This window comes from Siniperca chuatsi, linkage group LG15 (assembly GCF_020085105.1).
Source record: "Siniperca chuatsi isolate FFG_IHB_CAS linkage group LG15, ASM2008510v1, whole genome shotgun sequence".
Taxonomy (NCBI): Eukaryota; Metazoa; Chordata; class Actinopteri; order Centrarchiformes; family Sinipercidae; genus Siniperca; species Siniperca chuatsi.
This window is the reverse complement of record NC_058056.1, coordinates 12,828,925-12,855,140: the sequence shown is the minus strand read 5'-3', so window position 1 is coordinate 12,855,140 and position 26,216 is coordinate 12,828,925. Positions and strand designations below refer to the sequence as shown.

General features: G+C 42.4%; 1 protein-coding gene across 4 annotated transcripts in view; it reads right to left on the bottom strand.

Annotated features, from left to right (window-relative positions):
- The window catches only part of LOC122862418 (regulator of G-protein signaling 6-like), a 42,227-nt gene extending 16,011 nt beyond the window's left edge, over positions 1-26,216 (bottom strand). The window contains exons 1-2 of one of the 4 annotated variants that reach the window (XM_044167904.1): positions 25,880-26,216; positions 23,198-23,293 (exon numbers count right to left, since the gene is read on the bottom strand). In XM_044167904.1, coding sequence (XP_044023839.1) covers positions 23,198-23,281 — 84 coding nt within the window. In that variant the 5' untranslated portion in view covers positions 23,282-23,293; positions 25,880-26,216. Of the gene's footprint in view, positions 1-1,441; positions 1,732-23,197; positions 23,294-25,879 lie in introns of those variants that run through there. The other 3 variants (XM_044167901.1, XM_044167902.1, XM_044167903.1) reach the window with 3 other exon arrangements.

Genomic DNA, 26,216 nt, shown 5'->3' with positions numbered 1-26,216 from the left:
AACTCATGGGTTCGACACACTCTGAATTTAAAGAAGCTTTTTCTGTCTTCTGTCATCCAAAGTAGGCTATAGCGTGTTGTCTCCTTAGCCCACCACATTCACAGTTGACTTCAAGTCACGATCACAGACACAGCGTTAAACTGTCGCTGTGCTCTAGTTCAGGCCATTCCAGCATACTTCCTCTCTCCCTCTTTCTTTCCTTCTTCCACTGTTCATTCATCATTTAACACAGCATATCTGTGAGTGAACTCCCACCACTATGGTGGGCAGACAGGCTCTAAAACATTGAATAAAGTTAAAGTATGCTTATGACATTGTACTTGTTTTCAGTTTTTAAGCCATGCTAGGCTGTAGGAATGGTAATCTCGAAATATCTCAGCTATTGGATGGTTAGCCATTACATTTGGTACAGAAATTCATGTCCCCCTCAGGACATAACCCCATCTAGCGCCACCATTAGGTCAAAATTTCAACTTGTCCCGCACTTTGGTTAATGACCAAATACCTGCTAAAGGAGCCTAATGACATTCCCATCAGGTTCAGCTGTACTTGTACTTGTTAGCATGCAGCTCAAAAAAGCACTGTGCCTAAGTACAGCCTCAAAGAGCTGCTAGCGTGGCTGTACACTTGTTGGCAATTACACTTGATCACTCAGATATTTGTCTGTTATCTGATGTGCATTGATTTGTATATGTACAATATATATATATAAAAAATTCTCAGGTTTTAATGGGCCAATACATACAATATTGTGGATTTATTTATATTTTGGCCATCCAATTGGGGTTCAGATTCCCAAGCCTGTGTTTCAAATGTTTTTTTTTTTTTACCTCATAGATATAATCTGTGTCCTTAAATCATTGCACTTCTTAATTCTGCAACATTTTGTAGCCTTAATGTGATTGTCCACCCAAAATCCACAATATTTTTTGTAAATGTGGAAAGTAGGGTAAAGTGAGAACAGTGGAGCGGAGAATGCAGCATGCCATTGCACATTTACTCAACCTCCATTACAATCAAAAGGTAATCATCCTCCCTGGCAAAGCATTAAATGGATGATTCATATATGTGTGCCATAAATCTACAACAAAACACCCAGATGTATATGGATTTAATAACACTCATAATGCAGAGCAGAGAGGAGGGAGAGCGCTGCGTGGCAAGACAATTACCAATCTCTCCCCATAAGCTTGAGAGAGTGTCTTGGCATGAATTATTGAACATCCACTATTATGGAGAATTACTGCCTCAACTCTTGTTGATAAATCTTACAGGCTGGGACAGGAGAGAGCTGCATCTACCCCCTGTGTTGTGAACACAGCCTTTGGTATTTTAGGCCTGCTTTCGCCTACATGTGAGCATTAACAGTTTTATACGAGCACAATCAGGGGCACAACAGATTAACACTGACACATCACAAATTTTTCCTTTTAAGACAAACCTTCCACGCAAAACAGGGCAAAAGCTTTGAAATCAGCTCTGTTCGATCCAGCTCTGAAGGGCTCCCCAAATCCCCTGAGACACAGCAACATGGAAAGGATGAAGTCCTTTTGTTCTCATATAATAATGGACCTTGGACTGGGTATAGCAGTGTAGAAAGAAGACTCATTATCTCCCTATAGGATGACAGCAGACAAGGAGTACTTGGCACAGCTACAGAAAGTGCTGATCATATCTCCTGGATGTACAGGCTAATGGTGTTTGCAGCTTGGTGTGAAGGGTGTTTGAGAGCTGAAAATTGCTGCTAGCATGCGATAACAGCACTTTGCCCCTCGCCACCGAGCTCTATAAATGATTATCAGGAGAACACTTGTGTATCTTGCCACCGTATGTTTGCATTTGCTGCACACGTGTGTGGAAATTTTTACCAATACATGGCGTGTGTTTGTTTGTGTGTAGGTGTGAGTGTGTGTTGTCATTTGTCCATCTTATCGTTTACGGCTCTGAGGGCAGCACTAGCACCCTGTATGGCCTCTGCATGTGAGGGAGCAGCTAGAGTTGAAGTACGACAATAGCAACAGCTAAGGCCACCAGTTAATAAAAAGCATTTACTCCACATTAATGTCAGGAGAGGCCTGTACGATCTAATGTCTGAAACAAGATGTCACTACTTCCTGTAACATGGTTTTGTAATTAGGACTTAATGAAGTGAAATAAAACCATCTAAATGAGAGCGTCATTGACATAAATAACCATGAAGTAAATGCGATGATAGGCAGGCTGTAAGTATGGAGCGATTCACTTCTACTAATTGAAACATTGTGCCCTTTTTCCAAAAATGGCCAGAGATGTAACTATTAAAAGCTATCTCAGTCTTCAGAAATGAGGCAGCTTCTGCTAAAAGATGTATCAGGCGGTAATAGCGCCATTAATGATTCAGCAGACATCAGCGGGCTCAGGCATACTTGTCACTGTTGAAAGACATTCAGGTCTGTGAGGAGAAAAAGGACGTCCAGGTGATGGCCAAAAAGATACATTTCTGGCCTGGAGATAATCATGACGTGTAGCTGAGAGCTGCATGAAGATGAAATAGTGATGAGACTTTGAAAGTTTAAGTTTGCCAAGTCATTCTCAAACACCTAAAGCAACTTATGCTTCTTCTAGTGTGTAAATACATCCCAGGGTTCATTTGTGTTTAAAATGTACTCATGACATATATTAGCTTGTCATTACAACAGAAAAACCTGCATTTACTCTAATGATCTCTGAAAATCCTACTCCATAATCAAAGAATAGAACATAACCATTTTAAATGTATTAGGCTTTATTAGGATTATATTATGCATAATGCCATTATAAATTAGAGCAGCTGGCTGGATTTTACTGCTCAGTGGAAATACAGCAGCAGCATGACATAATGTTCCTAGTATGACAGAAGAAGGCCTGCGCTCCCTTCTTCCTCTGTTTGTTTTAATCTGGAGAGAAAAATAATAGCCCCTAGTATTAAGAGATGATTTTAAATAAGTCAAATACCAGTGATATTTCAGATATCTAAGTCAAGACCACATTTGTCTCCACAATGACCATGGATGCATCCTGGTCATCCAAGTGTTTACACTAAAGGAATTTAAACAAATGCACTGTAAGTATGCAAAAATGATAATGCCTTAAATTTGCTTCAATATCTGTTGTGCCATAATGTGGAAACACCTCATTCAGAGAGCCTGTGTCGCATGTGGTGTAATAGTATGTGGACCCAAATGCAGAATATCAGGAAGCAGGATGAGGATGAGGTAGCCAGATGACAGGCAGACAGTTCAACAAACAGGCAAAAGGCAGATAGGTTACCGGCTGGCAGTGGTGGAAGCAGGGAAGTGAGTCCAAGGTGGCAAAACAGTTCAATAGGGAGCAGGCAAGATACAAAATCCAGAATCCAGCCAAGATCCAAGGGAGACAAAGAATCAAATACAGAACTCACGGTAAGAATGCAGGGGAACTGGGCACAGGAACCAGGTACAACAAAAAGTGCACCAAAACAGCAACACACAAACAAATGTCAGGAACATCCACAAGATAGGAACAAAACTCAAGACAGGGCGCAACACCATGCAGTTACAACAATGATCCAACACTGAACAAAGACAGAGACCCGGAAAAATACCCTTGGGGGAGGTGAAACAATGAGACACAGGTGCAAACAATTAAGGAAGGGCCAACAATCAAAACTGCAGGGAAAGCAAACAAAGACAGGAAGTAAAACCACAAGACACACAAGAGAAGGAACACACTACAAAATAAAACAGGAAGTGACAAAACCTTAAACTACCACAGCCTTGTGGAGAAGCCTCCATCTCCTCAAGCAGCTGACTGTCAGTGGCTGGAGGCAGCACTATACTTTGTGCTTCAAATCCTGGACTTTATGTGTTTGTGTTCATGTGTTTTTGGCTTGGAAAAACAGCAGCCTTTGCCTTACAGTATGTCTGTTGTTTGGCCTTCTAATTTGCCTTAGGTCAGTTGCTGGGTCAATTAGCTTAGGCCTGAACTGTTTTGCTTTGCCCTCCATCATATGTACTGCTTTATATACTTTTATTAAATCCCTTGCCTTAAAGCACTACTAAATTGCACACTTTCTTTTGGTATTGTTTGATTTTACTGACTGCTGCAGGGTGTTGGAGCCTTAAAATTTAACTCTGTTCCTTCACAGCGAGTGACTGTGGCTGTACTGAGCCCCCGCTGGCTCATAGAACATTAGCCTTCCGAATGTGTGCTTCCATCCGAGTGTGTGTTGTCATAAGCACTGTCTTTCACAGTACTTATGTTTCCAGACACTTGTGGGCTAGTAGGACACCACTAGCATAGTGACCTCCCTTGGCAGTCTGTAGCCTTCCTTTTCATCTCATGTGTACTTATTGTTCATTATATCTTTTGATGTTTTGAAAGTATTTGCGTTTTTGCAAATGTATTCTTAGACAGCAAATTGGAACAGATTTTTTTTTTGAAAATAGTTTTTTATATATTGACAATTTATTTTTCTAAAAAGAACTACACATTTTCGTCTTCTTTGCTAAAACAGCGCATTCCCATTATTCAGCTGGTCTCACATGAAGGAAGTAAGGAAAATAGAGTGTAAAAACTCACCAATTTCTCCTTTTAATTCTTCCTTGAAACAATCATTAAAAGGGCACACCATTTGACTTTGCATGTGCTGAAACACTGTTCCATAGCTCTTCAACAGACAACAAAAAACAGCTGCTATTTGTACTTGATGAAGTCCTTGTCATTGCTAATGTAATCCCGTCGAGGCCTAATAAAAATTTCTCCTCATTCACTTTCACCCCCATTTATAAAAGGATGCAAGCTACATTAATGCTAATATATTGTAGTTTATGTCTTCAAGCCGCTTCACTCTGTACAATGAAGTTCACAATGTGCACAATTTATAATGTAATGACACTAAATAATTACATCTGTATTCATTGCACACAATCTGTCCTCTATAACTTGTTGGATGATGTATTATGAAGTTACTTCTCCAAAGTACACAACCTGTCACACAATACTTTTTTGAGTGCCATTTTGACCTCTGCGCCATACTGGGTGCATAATTAAGTGAGCTCCAGCTGGTGTGCGGTGCCCTGGGGAATGAGGTGAGAATAAAGCTTGCTGGAGAGAGAAGTCTTCACTCTCCCATCTCTCCTCCCCACTGCCACCACCATCCAACTCTCTTAGCATGCCAAGTCATGATGAGGGAGCTGTGAGAGCTTCTCTGCTGGATCTGACACACCGGGCAGAGACACTGACAGCCGCACAAGGAGCAACACAGCAGACTGGAAAAGCCCTGCCAAGCAAAGTGGTTATGGTTGGAAACTTATACTGCTTTGGAGACGTGTGAATGAATCACATTTGCACACACTCGATCACACACTGACACATACCCATTGTCATGGCCCACAGTCATGTGTACAGCATGTGCGTATGAACACTGTGCACAAACAGTTGCTTGAAAGCTCTTGGCGATTTTCATCAAATCACCTGCTACTTCTAATATTTCATTTCAGTGAGGCATCAACTATGTCCTAACGGTTCTGAAAGAGACATATTCACTGATCCATTTCTTCTCCAAATTGCCATCTCCACAGGAAAGCCCTGCAGGGAAAGGCTTTTCTTTTCTGCAATAAACAACTGTTTTCCCATCAGACCCATGATCTAAAAAAAAAAAGCCTTACACTCCACTGAAGCCATTTTACCTTTCATATGTAATCCCCATAATCATTAGTGGCGATGAATGGTAAATGCACTACAGTTAATTGTTTGAACATGGAGAAAAGGCATCCTATTCACTCAAATCTGGGCTGTCTGGGTTACATCATTTTGAAAAAAGCCTGCTGATGGTTGTATGCGTGCTAGAGCACATCCTTGTATTGTTCTGCTAAATGGCTTCTTCTGGTTTTCTCAAGGATGAGGCAACACGTTAAGAGCATTAGGAAGCAATCTGTGTTTCCTGTCAGTAAACATGTAAACAATCCATTGTAGCAATTAAGATCTATTCCGTGAACAAGGCCCTGCAATTAAGTCCCAGTCTTCCATCACAGTCTTTCCTCAAGTCAGGTGTGGCCCTGTGGATTCATGTGTAATTTAATCACATACCAGGCATTAGCAGTCTCTTTAGCTCAAGTAGCCACAACTTAATAGAGACCCTGACAAAGAGGCCCAGAGGTACGGGACTGTATGAACAGTCCAATTAGCTGCTGCTTGGTTGCCCACAAAGCTCGATGCTCCTCAGGGAAACACACTCCAGGTCCAGAAGTGTCCAACTGTAGTGCTGGGCCTCACTTTGAACCAGACCCATGTATTGGGACATAGAGTGTTGATGAGGACGTTTGTCACTTGTTTGGGCCAGTTGAGGATCTCTTATGGAAACTGACGTGGGTGCGATGTGGAGATTTCAGAGATGGGATGGGTGTGTGTGTGTGTGTCAGTTTAGATCCTCCATCTCCATGGCAACACAGTGGCAAGAGGAGCTAAGCAATTAAAAGTTTGTCAAGTTCGGCTCCAGCATGGGCAGGAAGCCAGCTTGACTAAATTACAATTACAGATCGAGCTCTTTGGACGAGGGGGATAATCTTGTTGTCAGTGCTTTCTGACTCTCTCTCTCTCTTTTTTTAAAGACGAATTAATAAGCTCACTTTATGCTCCTCCAAATCAAAAGGAGATACTTTAAATCAAAGCTTTGGAGTTGGCAAAATTTTTGTGAGCAAAATGCAGATGGACATAGCCAGGAGAGTATAAGCCTAGACCACAAACCACAGTGACTCATCAGGTCACCTTTCTGTTGATGAGACTCAAGGAGGATAGAAAAAGATCATGTCTCCTCTTGTAAATGTCTGTTGTTAGATACTTTATGGGTTGCTAAGGGCTTGAGTGCAGGGAAAACAGGAGTCTGCTGCCCCTCTGAATAGATAGTCCACTCCAAAACAAAGTGCCCTGTGCAGATACAGGAGCTACCTTTGAAAGAGCCACACATTCGCCTGGTTGCTTTTATAGGCCGGTTTTACTCTGCTGTCGTGTATTCTCATAACTATGCTGCTTTTATTACATGACAAAAATGAACCGCAGCTACTACGAACCACAAAAGGTCATTTGCTCCGGAGAGAGAGACTCGCATTACCTGCAGTTCACTCCTCTGCAAGATTCGCCTTAGAGATCGTTTACTGACAGCAATTTACATGCAGGGAGGCTACTTTCACTGCAAACGCCTCTCACACCACCTGCATTTTGAGTGCCTGTGGGACTCTGTAAAGGTTCAGATCCTAATAAGGTTCAGTATCCCTACAGCCACTAGTCTGTAATTAGGTAAGAAAAGCAAAGGAAGGCTATTTACATGGGGGATAATGAAAAAACAACAGAGGGAGAGGTGGGATGCAACAGCTCGGTGTGGAGAAAGCTAACAGATTGTACCAGACGAAAAGCATCTGCTGCTATCTGCCTGATTGTCAGTTTCAAAGTTCTTTCCAGAGAGGGTTTTCTATCATTTATCAGCTTTTTCTTTTTTTTTTCACCCAGTCACTGCTGTCTTCTAGCCTCTCTCTCAGTCACTGGAGAAATCTGCATCTCGCCTCTAAGTCACAGCGTGTTCAATGTTATGCAAGACAGAGGTAAGCTGCTAAAATGTAAAAGTGGAAATCAACAGTGGTGTGACAGTGACGGGTGAGAGGCTGGATAACACTGTGCTATTTTGAGCATGCGGGTGAGGATGCTCACCGTTCAGAGCCCCTATGGGAGGACTCAGACTGGGCACAATTCTCTCTGCTGCGGCCAATTCAGGAGCTTGGTGGCTCATGGAAGCTACTCTTACACACTGTTGCTGTCTGTGTGAAAGAGGAGATACTGAATTTAAGTTCAGTTTGAATCTTTTCCGCTTTCTTGATCGATATGTCTTCATTCCAGCTTCCTATCTGGGGCACTGCACCAGCTAATCATGTAATAATATCTGCAGGAGATTGGTTTGAGGTGGTAAAACCTCAGGACCATCTGTCTATCTTTGATGTTGGCATCGTCCCCTGACACGCTACTCCTGCCGGTCCCATTCCTTAAGGCCTGGTGGTAATTGGGTTACAGAGAGAGAGGAGGCGTCATCAAGCCCAGGTCTGCCTCGTCCCTCACTGGGCCCACAAGCCTGTTCTTGATGTCTGACACACAGGAGACAAACTCTCTCATCACAGAGTTTACTTTTCTCCGAGGAGAGGAGAGGACAGGACAGGAGAGGCCTGTGGGTGCCATGATGAAGGATTTGGGCTTAGAAGTCGACAACATCACTCCTTCCTTTCAGTATTTACACCAGATTCTATATAATACTTCTATGTAGTACTTGCCAATACACAGTCAAAACTAGTCATTCCTGTTGCACTCTAATCAATGTGTCCAGCCAGCATCTAAGGTGGTTAATTGAGATGACAAGATGTGTTCTCTAGTAACAGTAAAATGCAAGTGGTGGCCAGGTCTGGCCTCTCCCAACTGTGCTCAGCTTCATCCATTACAACACACACTGATGGTTCTTTAGCCTGTCATTAGTAAATTGTTGAATGGGTATGAGTGTGTAGCATGTTGGGAGACTTCACAGCCAAATGATGCATCACATCTTAATCAGCTTGGCTGAGTTTTGATTTAAAGGAATATTTTCTTTTCTTTTGCTTTCTATCTTTTTTTTATGTCATCTTTCTGCAACACCATCTGCTCCTAATTCCTTCTCTCTCTCTCTCTCTGGGAGACGGTATGTTTCAATCCTCTGCACATTTTATACCTCAGCTCAAAATCATACTGTTTCTCAGCTCTGTTCCTCTTGTGCCCCTATGCTCACATGCAATCAGTGAGTAAGAGAGGCCCTTGACCTTTCAAGATGCATGGATTTCCTGTCATAGCTACTGGTATAAGAGAAGATTTTTTTTTATAGCTCTGCTGTGTATCATTAAGCTCCATCTCTTTTCCACCGTGGTACGCCTGTAACTCACACACTGCTGTTACTGCAGACCTGACGTCCCTATTACCCCGCTAGTGTGAGAATGCTGACGGGCTTTAGGGGCAAGGAGTGCTACTGTGACAACAGAAGGACTAAGTGAAAAGGGCTGTTATGAAAGAGAGAGGAGGCGTAGTGGAGCACAGGGGGGAAATGTGCCTCTGAACCCTCACAGATCTTCAGAAATTCACACAAGCCAGCGAGCGCCACATTCACCAGCAGTTCTGTGTGTAATACCGAGCAGCGTTAGGATTTTTCTCTTAGAGCACCTTTTCAAGTCTGGTGAGGCGCTATGAAAACAACTCTGTTCTCACTGGGTGACAGATTTCCAATGCAGGCAATAAAGCCTTGTTACTTCTAACTCGCAGGTACTGGTAATGAAATTCGGGCAGCTGGGCTGACATGTGGAGGGGAAATCTCATCTCGCAGTGCCACGGGGCAGCAGGCAGCGCCACACACCTGCAATGTGCTTTGCTGCCCTCAGCCCCTGTCGGGATGACTCCTCTTCATGATAGGGGCCTGCAGAGGATATGTCAGCAGCGCTGGCCTTTGTCACGCTGTCATCCTCTCCCTCACACGCCAATCGTCCAATTATCATCCTCTAATCATCTTTTAATGAAAGCGAATGAGGCCTGAGGTGGCCCGGGGAAGCTCCTACGATTGTATCACAGGATAACAGGATGTGTTACAGTGCTGCATTACCTTATAGGCTGATTGACTGACTGAATGCTAGAATCAATAGATAGTCAAGCGTGAGCGCTACAGTAGGTGTTTTATGGCATCAAATCCTTACTCAGTGCTGACTGATTATCTACAGTGCCAACAGACCACCTTCAGTGCTAGCTAATGCATTGCTGGGCCAACCAAATTTGCTCATAAATCTTTTATTCTTTCAACTCAGGGGAGCCAAAAATGAACCATCTATTATGTCTGCAAAGCTAGAATATGCAACCTAACCATCACACCCCCTTGAATTATTGAATAAGCTTCCTAGAAAGGGACTAGCCATGCTTTGTGATCTAATATCCTCTCAACATATTTCAAAGTGAAGTGAAGTGTCCTTTTCTGTTTTCATCCCCAGCTGTATGCTATCTGTGCGTGACAGCTGGCTGTAATTTAGCAAGGCGATCTGCTCAGCCACCTGCTTTAGGACTTTGCACATCAGAATTGTCTAGTTATTTCCTCCACAACGGCAACTACTAAAGCACTTCTCTGACCAGGGCTTAGGATATTCCTATCATAACCGATGCATAAAATATTATACAGAAAGAATAACTAAAAAAAACAGAGAGAAGGGAAAAATATTGGATTCTGAGAACCCAGATATCACTGTCTAGCAGAGAAGGTTGCAAATTGTCCTCTAAAATCTAAAAAGTTTTTTTGGAAGGCAGGACACTGATGACCTTGTATTATTGAGATAAAACTCTGCAAAGCCTTAGACATTAATTACAAAAGGGCATGACCTGTTTTATACATAGATTTAGCATCTGCTAATGCGCCTTCTTCCTTGTAATGCAAGTGCATTTATAATTAATGGATCCTGACCTGCAAAAAGCTCATGATGAGAACTAAAACCTTTTTGAATATGTCGTTTAGCTTTGTTAACAGAGTGACATGCTTTTTCCATTGAGGCTGAATGTCATACTTTAGCTCAAAAAGATCATAGTTTCACTAACAGCATTATTTGGCAAGAAGAAAGGATTTAGTTTATCACAGTGTGACCCTGTGAAATGGACACAATCACATGTGAATATCAATGTGACATGAGCACATATAGACAGTTTAATAGGATGGCCCCTTGTGAGAATGTACACACATAACCAGTGTTGGGAAGTAATGTGATTACTATTTTCAGTAAATTCAGTTCTTTTTTAAACATTACAGATAATTCCAGTGACGCTCTGTTACTTTGACATTTTGGAGGGTTGACTTATTTGCTGTCTTACCGGTTGATTCGATTTCATCTCAGTGAACTCAGTGGACAGACTGGTCCAGGACGTGTTAGCTTGGCACATAGGCTGCAGGTCGGGGGACTCAGCTAGCCTCCAGTAGAAACCTACCAGTAACTCCCAAGTTGTCTTATTTACATGTTGTATCTTCTTAGCTGGCAGGCTAGCCACTGAAGGCCTTAGTATACTTCAAGCAAAGTAGTTCATATGACATGTTGTTCGACCATATCTAAAAGGGAAAATCTTCTGAATGTCCACACTTGAAGGCAGGGAGCCTCCTCTTAGCTGGATCCCACTGCCTCCCTGATCTGTCTTCAAAAAGTTTGTGTTGATTTTTGCACATCTTTGTCGCAATTAATCATACAAATGTGGATAATGGTACATATTTTCAGACATCTGTCCTCAAAGGCATTCATGGTGCACTGCGGTGCACACACCAGGCAGTATTTTGACTATATTTGCACATTTACGTTCACACCTCCGCACACCTCACCAATCGCTGTGTAAAGTAAGTGTGATTGTCCGATTCAGATTGTCTGTTTCGGAAAGTAACTACAATTTTCAGACACAGCCCCCTTGTCGTTAGCTGTTAGATCTGACAAACACTTCATTTGAAGCATATGAGGCCTTCAGCCTACATTCAGTAATCACCTGGATTTGTTAAGAGTTGGATGGCCGTTGATGGTCAGTAAATACCTCAAAAACTGTAGCCTGGCTGCTTTTTAACAATGGCTTTTTATGTGGGAGTAGAGGCTTTCCAGTTAATGGAAGGCACCTTTGCTGAAGCTGGGCTGAGTAACAGAAAGTAATCTAACAAGTAATGTATCTCCAACTCTCTTACTTTGGATACTGAGCAATTGGTAAATTGATATAATTACTTTTTCATCGAGTAATAAACCTAAGGCTTCTATGAGAGACATTCTTACTGTCCCATTGGAAACTGATTATTTGTCAGCCATGTAGCCTCTGGAGTAGGACTGAGGCTGGCAGTCAGGGTGATGATCCCAGGAGAACATGAATTTCACACTCAAACCAACAGCAAATGAGCACTACTTCATTCATTAACTTTTCACTGCAATATTTTGGGCTGACCCCTAAAAGTCAAAGATTCGAGTCATCAGTAGAGAAGACCCCGAGTCGACTCGCATTTTGTCCGTTGAATCACTGCACTTCCTTTTTAGCTGCGTCACTGTTCAAAGAGCAATGCAGAAGCAAGGGTAGTGCGACTCAGGTCTGTACTACTTTTGAACCAGACGCCGGTACAACCTCCACTACTGCCGTCCAGTACGATTAACTCCTCAGCTGACAGCGCTGTCAACAGCCTGGCAGGCGAGACGCTCTGTGATATGCTAGGATTTTACAACTAAACTATGATGTAGACGCAAACTTTTACTTTCTCTGACTGTGTGGAAATCTGATGTTTTCGCATCACAGATGATGAACAAAGGCATTCAAACATGGGTGTAACAGTAAAACACAAGACTAATGTAGGCTGATATAGGAGTTGAATGTGGGGGGCGGCTGCTCTGCAGGTGTACTGAACTGACACTAACTGAGCAGGGGAGCGAATAATATATTTCTCATATTTGTGGGTAAGGTGTATTGAAAGGAATGCATCAGTAATAATGATGAGTGTCTATAGATAACATAAAGCATGAACCAATGAACCACAAGCACATGACAAATTAATTTACTGAAGACGATGCACCGCTTTGACTCTGAGTCAACTCTGAAAATCCTTATTCGGGGACAGCAATATTCCAACCTACAGCCTTACTGTGGAAAAAATCACACATTTATGAATGTGCATATGCTCCTTGCTGTGGCTCCAAAGCGTGGGAATAACCATGTTAGCCTCTTCTCGTGTTACCACCCTATTGCAGCATCGTCACTGCCTCTCTCTCTGGCCTGAGCCTGATCGATTCTGATGACAATTACAAGCTTAAAAGCTCCGGCACTCCCTTCCTACTGTCTTTTCCATTAATGAAGACCAATTTCCATTTAAAGCAAATGCAGTGGTGTCAAATTCAAATCTGGATGTATTGGCGTGTCTAAATAAATTAGGCTCATGTTGCCTGACATGTGGAAGTAGTTGAGAGGGAAGGTGGAATTAATAAAGGTTTCTCGCTCTGGTAGAAGATGTAGGAAACTTGAACACGTGAAATCTGAACATACTGTATTAATGCAAAACAAACTTGTAACCATGTAAACTTCTAATAGAACTTGCCCTTAGACCAAAATGTAGGAGCAGGTTCAGCCTTCACTAAGCCAAGCTCAAAAAGACCAAAGTTCAGGTTTGGCATTTTCCCTTGCTAAGGTTTTTCCTCTCACTCAGTTTGATGAAAGTAATCACGGCTTTGTTATGGATGTGGCCTTTGCCTTGTTATGGATTTGGCCGCTGCCATATGAGTTATTGACAGAGCGATTGGAGTGGAAATGGGATTCGACAAACAGCAAGGTCTCCCACAAGGGCATTTCTATTATTTTCAAGCTGAAGAGGGAAAAAGAAGACAATCCGCCACTGATTATCTAACTCACTCACATAATGTGAAATAGTACAGCCTCCCTACTGTCACAAATTCAGTTTGAAATCTCCTGCGTAACGGAGGATAACAAATGGGTTGTTTAGACCTTTATGACTGTGGCTAGTACTAAACCGGACAAACACACAAGGACATTTCAGTCATTTGTCCAGTTAATTTTTAAAGGTTGGGAAGTGACAGTGTACAGCTAAACTGAGAAATCCCAAGAGGCAAAGTTACAGAGTCAGGGTGGTCTGAACTGAACTAAGGTTGGGGATGTGGTTTGGGGGGTTGCAGGTCCATGCTGAGGAGGGAGGCCAAGTGGTCTGGTCTCTCCTCTGAGAGCTGTTTAGTCAGACTAGCTGGCCGTGGTGATTAACATTTGGGGCCTGGGTGACTCATCCCTGCTTCAGCCTAAACCCAGAGACAATAACAGAGAGTCACACCACTCCAGCAACAGACACTCCATCATTACCTGTGGTTCAACAGTGCACAGATGTCACTATGTCCCTCTCTGTCTTTCGCTTGTCTGAGTCAGACCTGCTATTCCAAGGGGAACTCATTTCTATCAATAAACCTATCAGATGTGCCTGTAAACAATACAGATGGTGCCCCAATTACAGTACATTTGTACGTTTGCCTAAAGTCTTGTTGATCAGCATATTTCATTTACAAACTTCATTGTGTGACAAGCTGTACTCTGCTGTATTATGCTCTTTGTCTTTGTCAGAGGTAATTAAAAGCCATTTGAATGCCATGCGAGAATGAGTGAGACTAGATTCTTCTGATATTTTTCATTCTCTGAGAACCTCTTTTAGTTTCTGAGCAGAGAAAGAGCAGTCTAATGAGGCATTCAGAGATTAAAATATGAAATATCTTGTAATCGGGCAAGTAGCGCGCAGCTTTTTTTTTTTCATCAGAGAACCATACTTCATCAGCTCTATTCAGCATATTGAAGACATTCTCATCACCGGATGGTCTGCCAACTCAAGGATAAAATGTACCACCAACAAAAGAAAAACTGTCAGCAGTGACAAAATACTCCCTTTCTATGATCAGTAGTGAGTGAAAATGGGACAAGGGGAGGCGAGGAGCATTTCTAGACAAGATCCCCAGAGGTTTGAACAAGTCGGAGTTAAAGTTGCAGCCGAAATTGAAGCAGGAAGAAGCCGGAAGTTGGAAAAGAGGAAGCAGTAGTGAGATTCCAGCGGCAGGATCAGATAATAATATGAACAAAATGGCACTGCAGTAAGATGCAGACATGTAACTGAAAAGTGTTTCTAATACTCAACATTTAAAGAGAAAAACTGTTGCTGCGTTTATAGATTTCCATCATGTGTCTGATTCAATCACCACAGTCAGAAACTTTTCACTCTATAAATGTGGGAACTCCACACTGAGGATCATTGTGTCTGATCATATGATTATTGCCTCTAAATGTTCCTTTAAAGTTGTTATTTTGCAGGACAAGTTAACCATCTGCTCCTGCATCCTTAATGCGCAATCAACTATTAAATTTTCATCTGCTGAATTGAGCAAAAGCAGACTTACGGCTCATTCTGCACATACACTGCACGCACAAATGATTTGGTTAGCCACTTTAATGAACTATGCCCATCAGCCTTGGATGCTACTGCACCCTTGAAAACTAGATCAGTTCACAAAGTTAATCCATCTCCATGGCTTAATGACGCAACACCGGCCATAAAAAGAGGGGACAGAAAAGCTTAATGCAATTACAAACTAAACCTTCTGTAAATATATTTTTTTATATTATGAAAGGCATGTATTAAAAAGGGGTTGAAGATGCATAAATGACATCTTTAATCAAAAATCACAACTCCAGGGCCAGCTGATATACCAACCGGTTACACTTTTCAGAATATTCCCTAAGAAAATTAAAAGTTATTGGTATTCTTTACTAGGAAGCTGTAAAATATAAAAACTTGTTCCTGGAAAGTATTAATTTTTTTTGGCTGTTTGCTATACTGGGTGTTAATTTTGACAATTTTGACAACTTAAAGTAGTTATTAATGTTAAATGTTTTTGAACCGCTACACACCACAAGGACAGAGGTTCTTAAAGCGGCTATAATCAGTATTTTTATATTTACATGACTACTTGTATGTGAAATAGTGTTAAACCCAGAGAGAATTATCCCCTGACTGTGTGTGTTTCCCCCATCTCTACATAGCTTTGTAGCATCTTTTAACTCATTCCTTGCGGTAGAGACCAAACCAGAGCTAAAAGGAGAGTGAATACTGGACGTACATTTACCAGGTGGTCAGAAACACGACTCTAAACGTATGATAATGTTCCTCCGTATCTGCTGGATGTGTAATTAGGCAACTGTTTGCTAACAAGTTCACCATAACAACTTTATAAGGTGAATATGTCAGTGTTGACATATATATATTTATTTATATAGTGGTGGCGGCCACCTTGAGCCTCCAGAACAGCTTCAGTGCTCCTTGCCAAGTCTGTGAAACTCTACTGAAGGGATGAACACCATTCCTCCACAAGATATTCCCTCATTTATATATGCAACCTGTATTTAATCAGGTAGTATCATTGAGATCAAGATCTCTTTTGCAGAAAAACAAACATAGCCAGACATAGCAAAAGGAAATATAGCATCAGAGACAGCCACAGACAACACTAAATAGATTTGAAGATGAAAGCTTATATCATTTGGTGTTATGGCGAGGATGGTGGAGAGCACTGTTTTACACGTTGGTCCAAAATCTTCCATAGGTGGAAGATTTTGGGCTGGGTTGCGATCTGGGGACTGTAAAGGCTGTAGCATTTTATTCACATCATTTTCATACTCACCAAACCACTCAATGAGTCATGGTGCACGGAAGCATCTGCATTTGATGTGTTTCTCCACTCGTTTATTCAGGTTTTTCCTTTAATTTGTCCCCCGTCTGTATACATACACACATATTGACAGATTGTTTTCACTGCCTGCAAGTGGCCAATCATTCAAAGATATGAATTTCCTCCTTTTAGATGCAGCATCTTTCTCAGTCCTGTTAATTTCAAGCTGTACAGCAGTATCCAGCACAGTTGATGATGTAATTTTAATTGACTGCCTTGTGGACTTTTGGGCTTAATCCTACTTTTTAAATAGAATCTATTCAGCAAATGCCACCTGTCGGGAGTACTACATGTCTTAGTATTGTTTTCTCCATGTTCTCTCTTGGTAACATCATTCCCTATCCAAGCATGGCTCAGTCTGGCTAACTCAATACATTGCTGAATATTTAGTTCTATATGAGCTCAACCTGAGGTCCTCTGGCTGTGTCTCAGGCTAGACGTATGAGGTGTATGTAGTTTTGCAGCATGGCTCCTTGAATTTGGAGGGCTTTTACTATTACTTTCTTCTTCAGCCTTATTACTATCTTCTTTCAACTTTTGTTTAATGTTTCCTATTGTTATCTTTGCTTTAATCTCTTTAAATCTCTTTAGTCTTCTTGTATTATTCCCTACTGGCGGGAACTTTGTACACTCTTCAGTGCAGTGTAGGTACATAATTATTGTCATTGTTACTGTGAATGCATTTGTTTGAAAAAATGTGACCAAACCACGTGGGACTGTAATAGCTTGTTCTCTTTTTACATCCTATTTTTTTTACTAATTCAGTGTGTCAGCACTACCGCAGGGCTACACTTTGCCCAGCGAGTCACTGCTGTCAAACTTGTCAGTGTCACCCCAAGGCACCAAGGACCAGCAGCTTTTAACACAGAGCCGGTTCCAATAACCCATTAGTTTTTACCGTACATGATGACACAAGAGTTTATTCTTTAGCAACATCATCAACAACAGTTTAATTGGCCAATAGTTTCCTCGTTGATGCTATTACACATCAACCCCAAGACAGTTAATGGAAATTTTATCTGATGTGGAAATCCTCTTCAAGTCAATTGCTGTATGCTTTATATATCTAGCATTTTTATATCATCTGCTCTGTAGGAGTGCAGTAAGCTCCATTAATGTCCTGCAGAGATGTTGAGGTTATTCAGAGTACAGTAGGAGGTATTTAAGGCATAATCCATCTCTAGTGGGATTCCAAGCAGCCTGCGAGAAGTGGGAGGCTCAGGGGGGGTTGGAGGGCATTTAGAAGTGGGACACAGTGTCAGACGAGCCCCCCACCCACCTACCACCAAGCTCCCCATTAACATCACCTTATGTATGCATATGCAGCTTTACGCTTCAGTCTCAATGCAAAGCACAGAAACACTGGCTGCATTATTAAATGTGCTCCTTTAAGAGCACACTGTCAGCAATGTGCAAACAGGGAGGGAGACCAGGAGAGGCTTTGGCACAGGAAGGACTTTCCTCACTGGAGAAAAGCCTTTTATTTCAGTCACAGTGATTCTCTATGGATGAGGTGAATAATCATGTCAACACAGTGCTCAGGCTGCCAAAACACTGTGAATTATTATCCAATTATGATTTGTTTTTCAGTGGACTTCCAGGATTTTCATGTGTTGGTCCTTCTGCTTAACTGGAAAGAAGAGATAGGCCAACACGCAGGAGTTGGTTATATAAGAGATAGAGCTTTACACTGTTACTGTTGTTTTATCTTATTGACCCAACTAGGAAAGCAACCCACACTGGCACTTAGCATACAGGCAGGCACACAGGCTTCAGCGTGACCCTGACAGTTCAGCCCATACCAGCGCGTCAGATAAAGGCTTCCGTGGTGGAAGTGGAGACGTTGTTAAAATGGTCATACATGATAAAGCACTGGGAGAACTCGTCCCCACAGCTGCAGAAGTGATATCCAGAACATTCGGCCAGACTGTGCTATCTTAAGTGCACACAGGAATGGCGAGTAGTCGCCCATAGACACCTCGGATGGAGGTCAGTCTTACAAGAGGAGAGATATGCCCTTCATGGACCACTTCAGAGAGAGAAGAGAGTGTGACTCATGAGCCCAACAGCAGAAAGACAGGCAGGCAAGCTTCCTTCTGACCAGCAGAACTAGAGCGACTCAGTCCTCTAGGCCCTTCAAACCCAACCAGCTGTCAGTCCCTGCTGTGGTAAGTGAATAGACCATGTGGGAAACTGCCATTTAGAGTAATTTCATCTTCTCCTGCCACTCAAGGGAGATCCAATGACTGTCCGGTAGTGTGATTGTTGTAATTTTCAACATATTTCACTTTCTCCATATCATCCACACTGTAGAAGTGGAGTGAACTCCCTCTGTGTCCTGTCTCCAAATACTCCTAAACCCAACCAGCTGACAGTGACTGATGTGGATGGTGTGGGAGGTTAAAGTTGACTGTAATTTCAGGCGATGTTGGATTTAACATCTATCCAATTTGAAGGAGCGACACAGATGTGATAACTTATGCTAGTTACCCCACTGCACTGGCTACAGGAGCAAACTTCCACTAGCATGTATCACACTTTTCAGTGTTCATGCAAATGAAAATTCAAAGACTTGTCGATCTGACTTAGAAATATTGTGTTTTGTTAAGGTATTACAAACCATCTTTTCTTTACATCCATTGTTCCACCACCCTTTAGTCTCCCCACCCCTTCACATTTAGAAGCACATTAATGGATAAAAATACCAAGTGATGTAAAGTGAATAAAAGAATGGGGAGGTATGACGTCTCAGAGGACCAGATATTTCTCCAAAGATGGAATGCCTGAAATGAGCTTCAATTATTAATTAGCAAGAAGCAGAAGAAAGGCTGAAAAGGAATGGAGGGGGGAGAAAAAGAAAAGAAAAAGAAAAGGTAGTAAAAAATAACAAGACTTCAGCCATGCTAGCAGCTCTGTGAGGCGTTTTTTAGCTACAGCGGTGCTTTGAACTAAATGCTATTATCAGCATGCTAACATGCTCATAGTGACCATGTTATAACATGCTAATGTTGAGAAGGTGACATTTTCCACGGTCACCATAGTTTAGCGTGTTAGCATGCTAACATTTGATAGTTTTCAAGGAATCAATCAAGATCATTTATTTGTCATTTTACAACGGGAACAGTGCGGAACAGTGCAGATGATAATTTGTAAAGTAAATAATAAAAGGGACATGAAGAAGCATGTCCAGCAGCACATCTATGCTAAAAGAAAAGTAGAAAGATAAAAGTCTGTAATCAAAACCGGCCTTAGGGCAACCTAAACAGGAGATATCACCTCTGCCACAGTCAGAGGATCACCAAAAGTCAGCAGGATTCATCCTTTGATGACCATTACTGTCTGTATAAAATTTCATGACAATCCATCCCTGAGACATTTCAGTATGGAAGTGGTGGACTGACCAACCCACCCCAGAACCATGCCGTTAGCTAAAACGGGGATTTTCTGTGCTGATTTATCTTACAGATGGAGCTTTTAGAGCACCTCAATTTTGCATCTTGTAGTGTACTGAGCTAGAAAATAACACAGTTGCAATTCTCAACCTAACTGTGCTCTGTGCTAATAAAGTGCTAAAGCACACACCCAAAGGCCACTGGCACCAAGTAGTGCCTTTGAACTTCCTGGCATGGCTCATTACTAATATTTACCCACTAATGGCTCCTAAAACTCATCTGGATGAAAGTTTTGTGTGGTTATACGACACATACTATGGCTATAATACCCGCCTCCAGGTATGAGTTGATTGCCAAGAATTATCCAATCAAACACTTAATGACCTGAATAAAAGGAAGAGGGGATGCAACACTTAAGTTTAGTCCCTCAAGCAACAATTAACTGTGTGTGTCAAAAACCAGGCAATCATCACAGCAACAGTCTTGGCCCCCAAGTCACAGAGGGGAAAAGGGGAAACACACACACACACACACACACGCGCGCGCACTTAGGGACGTGACATGTTCGCTATTAATAGTTTGTGAGCTTTACCCCATCAGAGCAGTGAAGTGGCCTCTCTCCTCAGCTTAACTGCATTTCCCAGCACAGTAGTGCTTCTCATCATGGTTTGAGTTTCTTTTTCGTGTGTCTCTTAGTGCCAGTTCTATTCATCTACCCACCATGCTCTGTCTGCTAAGCATGCCAAACATAGCAAGGAAGAACACAACAACAGGAACGGGTAGTGTGCATTAAAGCAGCTGGAAGCTTGTGTGTGAGTTCCTGTGTGTGTGTGTGTGTGTGTGTGTGTGTGTGTGTGTGTGTGTGTGTGTGTGTGTGTGTGTTTGTGCATTTACAGTATGTGTGCAACCTACTTCTGTTAGACCAAATTTTATCAACAAGTTCTCGAGGCAATAAGACGTCCTGCAGTTATTGGATTGTTTCACTTCCTCTTTTTGTGGGAGGAGAGAGACAAAGCAAGATAGCACTGCAGCACCTACACTGCATGGTAACCTTCTCCCCTCCTGAGCACTCAGCCTCTCTAATGGCTAAATACATCACATCACATTTTTGTCTAACTGCCTACACAGTTTACTTAATAGTTTTGCAACATATATAGCAATATAAGTAAGGGTATTTCAACCCTTACCTTCTATACATTTCACAAAGGTGCTGCCCACACTTTGAAATATTTTTATCTCTTTACGAGGACTACACTAGCTTTGCTCCTTGCAGTAAGATACTGTTGTCTTCCAGCTGACAGGGGCTCAGGCCTTTGGGATGAAGCTGCAAGTGTTTTCCCAAGCGGCTGAGCATATTGGTGACCATCTGCCTCTCTGCAAGCAGTGCCTTCACACTGCGCCAGGCTACCCACCCACAGTCCAGAGGCCATGGGCACTCTGCCCTCAAAGACCCAGCACCTCTCCATCGTTTGGCCTCTTTGACATCTTCAGCTAGTGAGTGGTGGACTGAGGTGAAATATAAGAATAAAAGAAACATCATTGAAAGGTCAGGTACTACATTAGGACCATATACTATAAGACAAATATTTGGTCTCAAATTATTATTTCTTTGTATGTGAAAAAAATACTTTTGCTTATCCAGCTACATAGCATCCTTAAAAGCTTCAAATCAAAAATGCCAATTTTCAAAGCAGGAAGGGCGGAAAAATCCCGTCACTCTCGGAATCATCTGTCTGTTGTCACTGCGTATGACTAAAACATGAAATGATGAATATTCCCTCAGGCAGCATCCTGACAAGCTAAAACTAGCCTCCTAAATGCGTTGCCTCCAGGCATGTGTAGCTTTACGTAACTCTGCTGTGAAATCCATGAAGATACCCAGTGTTGCAACTACAGTATGTTCTCTCTGCAGCGTGACAGTTTCTTAGAATACATGGATATGGATAATGACAATACTGAATAAACAATGAATGCGTTCCCATGTAGAATACACAAAACACACCCACATACAGTAAAAATATTTTTGACAGCTATGTAACACCTGTCATGAAATCCAGGCTTCAGGGGGGGAAGCCATGTGTCTCAAGACAGTCATAGTTCTGATTTGATTATTGATTATCATTCCTGGATTCCTGACAGAGACTCTAAGAGACTGGAAATGCCCACTGAGTATTTACAGCACACAAGTGAATTGTTGCTGGCAATGCACTTCCACTACCCCTTATGTTGCCAACTGCTGCCATGGGACACTCGGCATAGCACACAATCCTAGTAGCATCATTATCAAGTAGCGTGAGAGAGTACAAAGGAGGTCCTGACAGTTTTTCCAGGTGAGCTGCAGACCGAAGGTGTTTATTACAAAGATGGAAGTTGTCACCAAGCCCTGAACTCTGCAGTGACACATAGTTAACAATACGCCTAAAAGAGAAATCTTTGGGGAGGCTTAGTGGTAGAGCGGGTCGTCCACCAATCGGAAGGTTGGCGGTTCGATCCCGGCACACATGTCAAAGTGTCCTTGGGCAAGACACTGAACCCCAAATTGCTCCTGAGCCTTTGGTGTGTGTGAATGAGTTAGTTTTGGCACCTGCCATCAGTGTATGAATGGGGTGAATATGATATGTAGTGTGAAGTACTTTGAGTAGTCGGAAAGACTAGAAAGCGCTATACAAGTACAGTCCATTTACCACTAACACAGCCGCTGTCAACAATCATTTCACATCCTATCTTGCTCCCATCCCTCCACTAATCTGTTTACCTCTCTATATAAACGGACAATCATTAGGATGAAACAACAGATTTGGGACAGTGGGACAGGATCTGTCTACTCCGTCCTGCTTATAGCATACTTTTTTACAGTAACCAAGACAGCAGGCTTGGTGGTAGCAGTGGATCCCTGGGTTTAAGATCAAAAGAAGCTTTTTTTTTTTTTTAAAGTGGGCCTGTCACAGCACTGGCAGAGAAATAACAAGCTATTCGCCGGTTGAGGAGGAACAACCACCCCCTCATTGGCCGTTCCCAATCCCAGCCCTGGAGAATCAGCTACTTCCTCCCAGCCGAACATCCACGTAATTAGCCACCAATACTGCTCATACTCTCCAATCAAACAGCAGCTATTGAAAGTGAGGCGCCATGGGGACGAGGCAATTACCCTTGACACTAAAAGGACCTCTCACTGCCAAAACCCTCACTGATGGGATTGAGAGCTTATTAAAACACTGGAGGGCTGAAGTTTGCCAGACTAGTGTTGGTACAGTGGTAGGAAGAGGGTCCTGAAGGGAGAGAAGGACTGAGAGAGTAAGAGATAGAGTTGAGCTTGTTTCAAGATGGTTGAAAGAGAGGCTTCCTGACGCCTGAGTTTGACAGTGAAACCAGTATGTGGTAGATCCACACTGACACGGACCAGTGGGCTTTCAGGAGCCTGTCTACGGGTCATTGCCTCTCATCGAATGTTTCTCCCTTCATATAGGCCATACTGTAGCACACACATAGATTCAGCCTTACCTTCCTGTAGACAATCATATTGGGGGAGTCCTCCTCTGGATCAGTGGTGCCCACGCCTCCCTGGTCTCTGGACCCCTCTGCCATTTTCCCTCAGTCCTGTCGAAGAAACAGATGAACCACATCAACACAGCACACAAAATGACGATTTGATAAACATCGGTCAGTATTTCTATTTCCCCTGGGAACCAACATTCCTCCAGTTTTTATCGTCGTGACATTCAGCTGCCAAACTGTATATGCTGCTGTCTCAGAAAGGAGACGCCTGTCACAGCAGGGACAGATAAGGGAGCTCAGGTAGGCTGATGTAAGATGAATATTAACTAAGCTACAAAGTCAAATCATGAGCATACTGCAGTGATTCCCAACCAGGGGTACTTGTGAGGTACTGCTGCAGCTACCAGGGGCTATATGAAAGATTGTGGAGTTGCTCAACTAATTTGAAAAAATAGAGATTATGATTTGAATAAAAAAAATACATACGCATTTTAAATTAACTGTAACATCTCCACCCCTGCAAATGAGTGTGAAAACTTGTTATCATGAGCAGAGAGGTAAACATTAGTAGTAATGAATAAACAGTTTAAAAAGCTAGCGTTAGCTAAAAGTAATGGATAAACAGTTGAAATAGAGATAAAAGTCAGGAAGAAATGTTTAATATAGTTACCTAAAAGTAACAGATAAATACATAGCTAGTTGAAATAGCTAAACTAAAATGGTTGAAATAGATATCTAAAAGTAATGGATAAATGGTTGAAACTAGTATTCCAAATGCAAACTTGACAACATAACTGTTTCAATGGCATTAAAAAATTATTGCAACAATATCCACTTTTATGTAATTGATAGTGTTAAATGATACCGTTAAATAACGTTAAAAATCAACTCAAAGGAATACATTTGGAACGTGTCGGATGCTGTCGATGAAGGGGTACTTATTTTCTTACAGTCATGCTGCCAATAATTATGTTTACAGCACAGGTGTGTGTCTCCAACACATAGTCAGTTTGGCTGTGAGGTTGATGAGTCATGCGTTCTTAACAGAAAACTGATGTTCATAATGAATGAACCCTCACTGAATTTAACTGTGGTCCATGCTAGCCACTATGTTTGTTGTTTTTTTGCTAAGCGTAAGTAAGTGTTGCCTGCAATAGTATGATTGTTACCTCTGATCTGCATCACCCCCCCCCCAGCCTTCATTCTTTGAGAGCTGCTGTTAAGGGATTTATTTACAACCTCTACACAGTCCCCATCACTTTCTCTCGGCTGTCTCCCCTCTCCCTCCCTCCCTCTCACTCTCTCAGGAGAATTAATTTTGCTTAACTAAGGATTTCCATAACCTATGCTGACGACTGGGCTTCAACGAGCCTCCTTAGCCCTGTCTACCCTTTACCATTGAAGACTCCCGTGTGTGTTAAATGGGTTAAAGCATTTGTTAGTCCTTTCATCGCGCGGAGGAAAGAGGGGCAAGGGGGTGGATTACACAGTTCGACACATTCATAATTTTTGGTACTTATAAAACACAAAGTGCAAGAGGATAAAGCTGCCAGAGAAAAAAAATAATCACCCAGCTCACTGGGCCTCACTTTTCACTGTAACAGCTAGGATACAGACAGCATTTCATGTCAGGCACACATGAGCAGGCACAAGATGAAACCTTCATACATTAACTGAATTAGTAACACTGCATCTTGCCAAGGGCCAGCCGCTGGCAAGGGATTTGAAGTAGTTGAATTATGTAATTGTAGCTGTGCAATGTTACAAGTTTGAACAATTGCACATAATGGCTCTGGTGGAGAGAGGGGAAAATTGAAATTGTTGAAATTCAGCGTGCCACTGACTTGCACGACAGTAGACATGCAAGGTGGCTTAGTTCACTTTAGTTAAACACTTTAATCTATTACACCATGGAGCATGGTGATAAGAATAAGTAATCATCCGCTCTCGCCGTAGTGTTTGTTATTAACAACAGAAGTGCAGAGTGCCGCACTCCCCATTGGCTAGCACGTCTGTGCTCTTTTTAGAGTCAGAGCACATTAGACAGCTAATCTCTGCGTCGGCCTCAAGGGCCGTATAGAAAGACAGGCAGTATGGATTGCATAGCACCTGCTTAAAGAAAACAATAGTGTACCAGTAGGTCCCCTGTGGACAGGAAGCTGTAATTCTAGAGAATAACTTCCCCTCAATCAAGCTGCTCAAGCATGCAAATCACTCCACTAAGGGCCCGTCCAAGATGTTAATTGAAAGCTTGTGTCAAAGTGAAACAGATGGAATATGGACACTGACAGTTGCTGAAAGACAGCCAGAGAGCACCAACATACCCTCATGTACAATACATGTGTGTGTCTCTTCACATGCACAACCTCAAATCCAAGCACACAGCAAACACCAATTTATGAGGAGACAAACACTAAAAGGACTTTACACACACACACATATTCACAGGGCAGAGCCCCCTGCAATGGCTCGAATAAACAAGCCAATAGACGCCCAGTCAACTGAAACAAACTGAATAAACTGGAGTTCACACACAAACATGCACAAAACAAGCATTGCTCCAGATACACCCAGAACCACATTGTGACTGTTAGTCCCAAAGCCCTGTTCAGTCTCAGCAGGCGAGCAGCCGAGTGCAATGCAACATCTGTGACACCTGACAGTTGCCATTACTGAAGCATTCATTACCTTAGAAACAAAATAATGCCTGGTCCACTCTGCTCCCCCGGTTGGCTCCCCCTTAGCAACAAGCAGCAGGCAGGTTCATGGTATAATTGGCAGAGGGGGAGAGAAGGGGATGAAGAAGACTGGGTGATGAAAGCAGTGAAGCAGAGAGAGAGAGAGAGAGAGAAGCTGGCTGGTCACTGCAGTATTCCTCTATTCATCCTCCTCCTCTTCTTCTCTCTTCACCAGTCCTGCCTTGCCCCGGCAGTTCAGGAGATCCTCACATGTGTGCACCTCGTTCATCCCCCCTCTCCCTCTGTCTGCATGTGCTCGAGTCTGAGCGAGAGCGAAAGAGAGTGTG